This window comes from Anticarsia gemmatalis, chromosome W, assembly GCF_050436995.1.
Source record: "Anticarsia gemmatalis isolate Benzon Research Colony breed Stoneville strain chromosome W, ilAntGemm2 primary, whole genome shotgun sequence".
In the NCBI taxonomy this organism is placed as follows: domain Eukaryota; kingdom Metazoa; phylum Arthropoda; class Insecta; order Lepidoptera; family Erebidae; genus Anticarsia; species Anticarsia gemmatalis.
In genome coordinates this window covers 14,947,370-14,958,734 of record NC_134775.1, presented here as the reverse complement: position 1 = coordinate 14,958,734, position 11,365 = coordinate 14,947,370, and the positions used below count along the sequence as shown (strand labels likewise).

General features: G+C 40.0%; 1 protein-coding gene across 1 annotated transcript; it reads left to right on the top strand.

Moving 5' to 3' along the window:
* Positions 1 to 8,160: 8,160 nt before the first annotated feature.
* On the top strand, positions 8,161 to 8,997 carry LOC142986009 (uncharacterized). Its single transcript, XM_076134243.1, has one exon. It carries the CDS (start codon positions 8,161 to 8,163, stop codon positions 8,995 to 8,997), a length of 837 nt encoding a protein of 278 aa, XP_075990358.1.
* The last annotated feature ends 2,368 nt before the right edge of the window (positions 8,998 to 11,365 follow it).

Below are 11,365 nucleotides of genomic sequence, written 5' to 3'. Positions count from 1 at the left end.
ACAAAATGGATGCTAAGTAATTCTCCGGGGATTATGAATTATGATAAGTTAGTTTCTCTGATAAGAATGTACGGTTTCATCACCGTACATTTTTCTGCCTACGCCGCAATTCACTTAGAATCGGCGACGAGGCGCTTAAATATATAATTACACATTTACACATACCATTCAGTACACATTTTTACTTCTACCTAACAACTAATAGAAAGAATCGCTGAATCGTCTCTGTACTTTATTATACTACAAATAAAACGTTTCGGTTCAACGGTTCACTGTGTGTTTTAGTGCAAGTGTACTCAATAATCAACCCACTACTACGCACAACTATCAGTGTACGGACTCGTTTACTATAACACCGTACATTTAATGGTCCTTCGAGCCGGATAGATATTCAGTGTGAATAGTGTTCTATTTACGATAGCGAATCGGTTCAGCTGGTCTCCCACAAGCGGGTCGCCCCAGTTGAATTGAGAAGGCGCATAATATCGTATGTAGAGTGCGATCGTACCGAATATCACAAGAACCAACGCGACAATAACGTTGATACAGGGACAAACGTTTCTGACTATCAAACGAACTACAGTCAAGATTGAAGTTATCGCAAACGACGTGCCTTCAGTCTTCACCTCGCGCAACTAAGAGCGTAGGCGCAACGCGTACAACTACGTGCAACACAGCCGGGGTTCAACTACTACAACGAGAAGCGTCTTCAACGACAAGGAGGTTCTTCTGCAACAACTTGGACAAAGGCGTATTGACATACGGTGGCAACTAGTGGTTCAACTTGCAAGATGAGTAAACTAGTGCTACAGTCGACGTGCTTTGAGAATATAAAATCACTATGTGTGAACTACAAAAAGGACAGCCGGGCGAGAAAAACAAACGAATACTTGAATAGGCGGCTGACTTCCTTAGAAGAACTATGGATGGAATTCAACACCAGACATACGTTACTTATGCAGGAGATTGAGGAGAAAAACATAGCATACTTTTCGGAGGATGTATATGGCAAGACTAGGGCTATGTACGAATCAACCAAGGAAGACATTGCACGAATGATACGATCGTCGGAAGACCAGAATATCCAATTTGACCTAACAGGGGTAATGGAAACTGAGTCTGATGAAAAGATTACCAGCTTGCTTACTAAACAAGAGTGCAACTTCAAGGCTATTGATCGAGGTATGGCCAAGATTGATTTGGATAGCTTGGACAACAAATTGGACATCGAAGACCATTTGTCAATTTTGAGGTCAAGGTGGGAGGCCATCGACCGCCCTCACTGGGAGCTGGAGGCTTTGTTAAAAGGGTCGAATCAAGCGTACAATGAAATGTTTAACAACATTGAAGCAAGTTATGATGAAATGAAACGAAAACTCAACGGAAAAATTTGGGCATCTAAACATCAAGAACAATCAACGCCAAAAGTTGTAATCCCAGAGTTTTCAGGACAGTACACAAAATGGATATCGTTCAAGGACATTTTTTTGGAAACGATCCATAACAACCAGAGTCTAAACAATGCTCAAAAAATGCAACATCTAAAAGGCAAGCTTAGAGGAGAAGCTGAGAAGTTGGTACAACATCTACGAATCAGCGCAAACAACTATAATTCGTGTTGGGAAATTTTGAGTCACAGATATGACAACCATCGACGATTGTTTCTCTCGTTTATGAACGCCATGTACCATCTGCCTGCAATCCAGAAGCCTGACGCCTTCAATCTGAAGAGGTTGCATGACACCACAACTGAATGCCTAAACGGGTTGAAAAACATCGGACTGAATATTTCGACCTGGGATCCCATCATTGTCTACTTATTGGTACAGAAACTGGATAGTGACACCTATGATGAATATGTAATGGATTCCAGCGACAACCGGGAAATACCAGTACTGAAGGAATTTTTAGAATTTCTTGAGAATAAATTTATGGGGTTAGAAACAAAAATACAAGTGAAAAAGGAAGCAAGCTCAGCAAAGTCAACGACATCGAAAAAAGCTGGCCTCGTAAGAACATGGAGCTCAAGAAATCATATCCGAAAACATATCATACAGCCTATGGTCAATGTCCCCTTTGTAAAAACAAGCATATTTTGAGACATTGCCCACAGTTTATTGACTTAGACATGGCGCAACGCAACAGTACAGTTGCAAAATTACAAGTCTGCAAAAATTGTTTATATCGTCACGAAAACGATATATGCAATTCTACGAAAACGTGTAGAGAGTGTAACAAGAAACACCACACGCTTTTACATTACTACGCTAGCAAAACAACGCCGTCTTCAAGTTACGAAATGCAAAACTCAGGTCAACAACCGACGCAAGGGTCAAGCAAACCAAGTTCCCATCATTTGTCAACAAAACAGGGGGAAGTTTTACTGGCTACCGTGCAAGTAAAGGTGAAGACGATTGATGGAACGTATATTACTCTTCGAGCTCTCTTAGACCAGGGCTCACAAGTCAACCTGATAACGGAAAACGCTGCGCAACTTTTAAGATTACCGAGAAAGAAATTGGTTGCCACAATCTCTGGAATGGGATCTGTTTCGGGTGACTGCAAAGGACGGCTAGAACTTTCATGCAAATCAATCCATTCTCAGTATACTTTCGATACTGAGGCGTTAATTATGAAAAAATTAACAAACAAGTTGCCACATTGCACATTCGCAAAACCTAACTGGCCTCATTTGGAATCTCTGAAACTAGCGGACCCGGAATTTAACATCTGTAGAACCGTTGACTTGTTACTTGGAGCCGACGTCTACGCTGACATACGTCTAGACGGAGTCTTACGAAGCACGCATACAGCCCCCATCGCTCAGCAAACACAGCTGGGGTGGGTATTATGTGGCAAGATGCAAACTTTGAATTGCCACGTGACTCTAACAAACATAGACGCACTTACCAAATTTTGGGAAAATGAAGACATAAACAACCATAACAGCGACGTTTCTCGAGAAGACGAATGTGAATCCTATTACAAGGACACAACGATACGTGGTCCGGATGGCCGATACATCGTAAAGATGCCGTTACGTGCAGATTACGCGGCAAATCTCGGAAAATCGAAGAACATCGCTGTGTCCCAATTTTTACAACTTGAAAAAAGATTACAAAGAAACAAACGACTTGAAACGCTATACAAAGACTTCCTTAAATAATACATGGATCTATCTCACATGAAACTATCGAGACCTATACAAAACTCTACTATTCCGGAATGTTACTTACCCCATCACGGAGTACTCAGAGAAGATGCCACTACAACGAAGCTCAGAGTCGTTTTTAATGCGTCGCAAAAAACGATGACCGGCTACAGCCTGAACGCATTATTAGAAAAGGGCCCAAACCTTCAAAGGGACATTCAAGAATTAATTCTCAATTGGAGGTCTTACAAATACGCATTCACATCGGATATAGAAAAAATGTACCGATGCATATGGCTAGCTGAAAGTCAACAACATTTACAAAAAATCGTCTGGCGTAACTCACCATCTGAAAAGTTACAGGAATATAAATTATGCACTGTGTTAAGACATTCATCTTAACACACACTCGGCACGGCGCCCGCAGGGCGCGGCAGCGGTGCGATAGAGGTGCGACGGAGGGGCGCGCGCGCCGTCACCGCTCAGGTCATCGACCGCCGTCACTCGAGACCAGTCAGCTGTTCAAGCCTACGACGCATACTCGTATCGCACGCTCTCGCAAATATTTAAATTATATAATTCGCGGTTAACAAATCGAGTTTATGTACAGTACTTGTTGAGTACATCAATAAATCTTTATACAGTCCACTTACGTTATAATTCCCGTTATACCATCGCGGGACCTCCACAACATTTTGGTCCTTCAACCGTCAAAATTTGAACCGAAAAGGAGTTACCGAGAAGTTGCTGTACTTAGGACAAGATTACAAGACTGCGAACAAAGGAATCCTCATCGGAAGTATCTACGTACATACCTATGTACATCAGATAGTCGTCGTGCAAGAGAAGTTCAACAACATCTCCGCGTCACATCAACATTACATAGTGGTTTGCTCCAGGAGGCCGTAAGATCGTTTCAATTCCTTCATTCTCATTATTCCATACCCATTTTATCACCCAATCACTTATTCATCCCATCAGTGCCATTATTTTTCGTTATTATAACGTGAATCAGCTAATTTCATTTCTGTCAAAGTTGCAAGTCATTTGTCACCTGAGTCATCACGGACTTTGAACCTTGTATTAGACACATTTCATTGATTCATTCGTTCATTCAGTTAGTTAGTACTCGATTTCACTGTCATTTAATCATCCCATTTAATTAAATTTTGCATTTTAGCTTATTATTACAGGTAAGTAGTGATAATTTGTGAATATTTGCAATACACAGGCTAGTATTCTGCTGCATTTCGCTGTTGTTAAGCGATGATTTCATTAAAATCGAGCACTTTTAGCTTAAATTAATATAGGTATATTTCCATAAGGCAAATATAAGCGGTTCATTATACTTTTTTTTTCTAAATTTCAAGCTTTAAACTTCCATTCTTCATACTTAATTAACATATTGTCTGATACAAAAGCATTAATCAAGAAGCGTGCTTCGATTAAAGCTAAGCTTACGCAATTTTCGGCATTTTTACTTATTTCAAAAACTTGTGAACAGTTGAGTGATGTGCAAGTCATTGAAGTCGAACATCGCCTTAACTTAATTGAAACGTTATACGAAAAATATGACGCCTTACAGATGGACCTGGAAGCTTTAGTGGACGACCCGAGCGAGCAATATGCTGAACGCGAGGAATTCGAAAAGCAGTACTACGGTTTGGTGGCTTCTGCTCGGCACCTAATAAGCAGCGTTCGGAGTCGCCGCACGGATTCTGAGGTCGATGTTTCTTGTTCTAATCACACACACAAACAAAACACTATACGCTTACCAAAAATTGATTTACCTAAATTTTCCGGCAGTTATCAGGATTGGTTAGAATTTAGGGACACTTTTACATCAATTATTCACAAAAACGATAGCATCGATAAGATCAATAAATTACATTATTTACGTGCTTCATTGAAAGGTAGTGCTTCTCTCGTAGTAGATAACCTAGACTTTAGGTCAGAAAACTATGATGCGGCCTGGAAGTTGTTGTGTGACAGGTACGACAATAAAAGACTGCTTGTTAACAATCATGTACAAGCTCTTTTCAATATACAGCCCATCAAACATGAATCAAGTAAGTCATTACGCTATGTTATCGACACTACTAATAAGAATCTCAGGGCATTGTCAACCCTAGGTCAACCGGTGCAGCATTGGGATACTCTTGTTATTTATATAGTTACCAGTAAACTCGATCAGGTGACGAACCGCGAGTGGGAAGAGCATAGGAACACACTGACAGACCCTCCAACACTAAATATTTTTATTACGTTTTTGAGCAGTAGAGCTGACTTGCTTGAAACTCTTGAAGAGTCAAGATCATCAAACTCTAACTATTCTACACATAGTGTTGGTACCAAAAGTAAAAGTTTTTTAACACATACTGAGGATAAATCCACACAAATATCCTGTCCTTTATGTCAGCAAAATCATTTTATATTTTCATGTAAAGACTTCAGAAGTCTTTCACCGCAAGATCGACTTAAGAAAGTCAATAGTTACAAAATTTGTGTGAATTGCTTAAAATCAGATCACGACGTCAGTAAGTGTAAATCAGGTCATTGCAAGTATTGTTCTAAAAAACACAACACTCTACTACATGACCATGATACTAGCCCTAATATCCAAAACATTGTACTATCAGCAAATCACTCCGCTACATCTCGAGTTGTTCTTCTTTCCACAGCACTCGTGGAGGTAATGGACGACAGGGGAAACCACCGGCAAGCACGGATTTTATTGGACAATGGTAGTACGGCAAACTTCATCTCTGAAGGATTTGTACGTAAGCTCCAAATTTCCACTTTTAATGCCAATTCTAAAGTTATAGGTATTAATCAAATATCTTCTACTTCTTCTTTAGGCTGTCAAATTTCATTAAAATCGCTTTATAGTGATTTTAAGATTGATATTGACTGCTTTGTCCTACCAAAGGTATCATCATCAGTTCCAAGTACCTTTGTTAATTCCAATCTTATACACATACCTGAGAACGTTCGTCTAGCTGACCCCAATTACTACATTCCGTCATCAGTTGACATTCTAGTAGGCGCGGAGGTATTCTGGGGCATTATAGGGGCGAATCGTATCGCTCTAGGTAAAAACATGCCAACTTTGTTCGAGTCAAAGTTGGGTTGGCTCATCTCAGGCGGGTATTATCAACATAGTTTACATACTGAGTTAACACGTTTCTGGGAACTGGATTCAATTGACTCTAAGCATAAATTTACAGCTGAGGAGCGAGCCTGTGAACAATCCTTTGTGGACACCACCACTCGCAATCCAGACGGTCGATTTGTGGTGAACATCCCGCTCAAAGAGTCTCCTGATGTACTAGGTGACTCTCTCATCATGGCTAAACAAAGATTTCTATCTCTTGAACGACGTCTTTCCAAAGATTCTCATTATAAAGATCTGTATGTAGACTTCATGAACGAGTACATCAAGTTAGGACACATGTCGATATGCTCAGGTAAGTCAAGTACTCCTTCGTATTTCTTACCCCATCACGGAGTTTTGAAAGAGTCTCGTTCTACTACGAAACTTCGGGTTGTATTTGACGCTTCCGCTAAAACAACCTCAGGCAAGTCGTTCAACGACATCCAAATGGTTGGCCCGACACTTCAAGACGATTTATTGTCCATCCTGCTTCGATTCCGTCAACACAAGATAGTAGTTAGTGCAGATATTGAGTAAATGTACAGGCAAACTCTTGTTAGAGAAGATCAGCGAACTCTACAAAAAATTCTGTGGAGAGCCAGTCCCGAATTGCCTGTGCAGTGCTATACGCTCAATACGGTGACATACGGCACATCGTCGGCGCCGTTTCTTGCAGTTCGATGTTTATTTGAATTGTCAAAAGAGTGTTCGGACCCAGTTGAACGGTATAGTTTGGAGCATGATTTTTATGTTGACGACTATTTATCAGGTGATGTATCTGTTTCAGCAGTGGTGCAAAAATGTCGTCGAGTCGTAGAAACTCTTCAGTCTGCCCAGTACAATCTGCGGAAGTGGCAATCGAAGTCCCCAGAGGTATTACAAGCTTTATGTACAGATTCTGATCACTCTGACGTAGTACATTTGAGTCTAGATGAAATGTCAAAAACTCTAGGTCTTAATTGGCGCTGCTCAAGTGACTCATTTTCATTTGTTATTAATTTGCCCATTACACAAAGTAGCACAGTCACAAAACGTCAAATATTGTCCACAATAGCTCAAATTTTTGATCCAGTTGGTCTAGTGGTCCCTAGCATAGTAGAGGCTAAAATTATTATGCAAAAACTTTGGCTTACCAAATGTTCTTGGGATGAGCCTGTCCCAGAAATCATTCAAATCGCTTGGAATATATTTCAAACTTATTGACATATGTTGAATACATTCAACATACCTCGATGGATAACGTGTGAGTCACCCAGCTCTTTACAATTGCATGTTTTTGTTGATGCTTCTGAGAGAGCTTACGGAGCCTGTGTGTATGTTCGCAGTGTGTCTCAGGACGGTAAAGTTCATGCACATCTTTTAACTGCAAAGAGTAAAGTAGCTCCCATCAAGCCGACTACTATACCACGACTAGAGTTATGCGCTGCATTACTGGGTACACGGCTTTATGTCAAGGTTCGTCAGTCGCTCACATTACGTATCGATGATGTCATTGTGGTGGCAATGCTGACGTATCATTCTGCGTAATGAACGCGTAGCATTGTTCCCACAAGCGAAAGAATATAACCAGTCGTTGCCCATACCCGCTATCGAACTAACGTGTGTATTGTTAATATACCGTGTCTATTCTAAATTATATAACATTGAATTTTATTGACTTTCGTATCATTTACCTCACCTCTACACCAGTAAGTGAACACAGTGTACACATACAATATATAACACAAAAGTGGTGACCCCGAACCCGAATTACTGGTGTAGAAAGGTGACGGCAACGGCTCAAATTTCAGTTTGGTAGCGTGGTAACAAACATTTTAAATAAAATAATAATATCGTGTAGTGCAGTTAAAGAAAAATGTCAACGGAAGAAGAAAAAGCCGTCGTCCTGGAAGGTCAAGGAATATCGGCAGTGTCCTTGACTGCGCGCATTCCGGAGTTTTGGAAAACTTCGCCGAAGCTGTGGTTTATCCAAGCAGAAGCAGTTTTAAGCCCACAAAAGATGTCGGATGAATCAAAGTATCAAGTAGTGATAACAAAATTGAGTAAAGATGTAATTGAACAGGTAACTGAGATACTAATTAACCCTCCGGAAAAACAGAAATTCGAGACGTTAAAACAGAGGCTAATTTCCATCTACCAAGAATCAGAAGATAGGCAATTGAAGAAACTGATTGGGGAAATGGAGTTGGGAGAACAAAAGCCTTCTCAACTTTTACGTAAGATGCAAGATCTGGCTAGAGGAAAAGTGTCGAACGAAACACTAGCAGTTTTGTGGCAAAATCACCTGCCGTCGGCAGTACGTGGTGTTTTGGCTGTAGCAGATTCCAAGGAGTTAGACACTTTGGCGTCGATTGCCGATAAGGTGGCAGAAACGTTGACACCCGTACAAGGTATTGCGAGCATACAGAATAAGCCCGAAACATCAAATTGTGAAGATAGGATGATAGCTGAAATTCAAAAGTTAAGTGACAAATTGAATGAAATGAACACTAGAACGAGGGGCTCGTGGAGACGTGGAAACTACAAGAGATTTAGATCAAGATCAAATTCAAGGAATCGTGGACGTGGAAGGACACCAGATCATCCGAATTGGTTGTGCCATTATCATTTCCGTTACCGACAGAGAGCTAGCAAGTGCATCCCACCATGTAACTGGAAAGAAGGAGGCACGAAAAAGGCAGAGGAAAACTAAAATCGGTACAGTCAGCGACGGGGGACTGTGACCGTGCAATCAGTAGTAACAACCGTCTTAGTGTAATGGACAGGAAATCAGGCTTACAATTTTTAGTGGATAGTGGTGCGAATGTGTCCGTGTTACCGCGCAGTGCAGTGTATAAAAAATCAGGTAATAATTCATTGAATACAGAACAATATAAACTGTATGCGGCAAATGGCACGGAGATCAAAACATATGGTATGCATTGTATGGTTTTAGATTTAAGGCTGCGACGAGCGTTCCGTTGGATATTTGTGCTAGCGGATGTAAAGCAACCTATTTTAGGTGCGGACTTCTTAGCTAACTATAACTTGTTGATTGATTTAAGCGGACGCAGATTGATTGATCAGGTTACTAATTTAAGTACTAAGGGTATCATTTCTAGGTGTACTGAATCGACTGTTAAAACCATTACCCAAAAATGTACATATTATGATTTATTGAGTAAATTTCCAGATTTAACGAAACCTATTTCATATAAAGAGATACCCAAGCATGGGGTAGTTCATCATATAGAGACGACTGGACCCCCGGTGTATGCGAGAGCCAGACAATTGCCGCCCGACAGGTACGTAAAAGCCAAAAATGAATTTAAATTGATGCAGGAATTAGGTATTTGTAGACCGAGTAGTAGTTCTTGGGCCAGCCCTTTGCATATAGTGCCCAAAAAGGACGGTAATATTAGACCTTGTGGCGATTACAGGAGGTTAAATGCGATCACAAAACCCGATCGATACCCTGTGCCTAGACTTCAAGACTTTACCTATTTGTTAGCAGGTAAAGAAATATTTTCGAAAATAGATATAAATAGGGCATATAATTGCGTGTCTGTAGCCGAAAGCGATATAGAGAAGACCGCTGTTATTACTCCTTTTGGTTTATATGAATTTCCGCGAATGCCATTTGGTTTGCGAAACGCCGCACAAACCTTTCAGCGTTTTATGCATCATACAGTTTTAAAAGGGTTAGACTTTGTATTCAATTTTATTGACGATTTAATTTTAGCATCGGAAAATGAGGAAATGCATAGACAACAGTTAGAGCAAGTTTTCCAACGTTTTGACCAGTATGGCATTACTATAAATTTTTCAAAGTGTGTATTTGGCCAGGAAAAGTTAGATTTTTTAGGTTTTGAAGTATCGACCCAAGGCTTGAGGCCTTTAGATGAAAAAGTACAAGCTATAATAGATTTCCCAAAACCCAAAACTATCGCGGACCTTCGTAGATTTTTAGGTATGTTAAACTTTTACAGAACACACATACCACATTCAGCAGAACATCAGTCAGAATTAAATAAGTATTTAGGTAAAGCAAAGCGTAAAGATAAAAGTTTAATTGTATGGAATGAGCAGGCGGAAAGTAATTTTAAACAATGTAAAATCGACCTTAAGAATGCGGTATTGTTATCATTTCCGTTACAAGATGCAACTTTGTCGCTCATGACCGACGCGAGCAATACTTGCGTGGGCGCCGTGTTACAACAAAAGGTTGATAACGCCTGGCAACCTTTGGGTTATTTTTCACGAAAGCTAACTGAGACTCAAAAAAGATACTCTACATACGACAGGGAACTATTAGCTATTTATTTAGCAATAATTCATTTTCGTAACATGATAGAAGGTCGTGAATTAGTAATTTTTACAGATCACAAACCGTTAACATTCGTTTTCAGTAAAGTAGGTACAGACAGGGAAACGTCACGACGAGCGAGACAGATTATGTTTATTAGTGAATTCAGTACAAATATTAGGCACATCAGTGGTTTGAATAATATTGTAGCCGACACATTGTCAAGAATTGAAACAATAACATGTCCCACAGTTATAGATTTCACAGAACTCGCTAGTGCGCAGGAAGTTGACAGCAAGCTTGCAGATTTGTTAGAGGAATCAAATAACAGTTCCAAGTTGTTATTTAAACGTGTAATATTAGACGACAGTAATAGGTATGTTTATTGTGAAATGTCCACTGATAGGGCACGTCCATACTTGCCTAAAGAGTTTAGACACATAGCTTTCGAGTCAATACATAATTTAAGTCATCCCGGTATTAGGGCTAGTAGGAAATTAATAAAGGATAGATATTTTTGGCCGGGGATGAATAAAGATATTGGAATTTGGGCGAAAAATTGTATTAAGTGTCAACGTGCGAAAGTTCAGAAACATACTGTGTCTGGTTTAGGTATTTTTGAAAAAAACAAAACGTTTCGGACATATACATATAGATATAGTAGGACCCTTGTTGACAACATCAGAAGGTTTTAGATATATATTAACTATTATTGATAGGTATACAAATTGGCCAGAAGCAATCCCACTGAAAGAGATAACTGCGGAAAATGTGG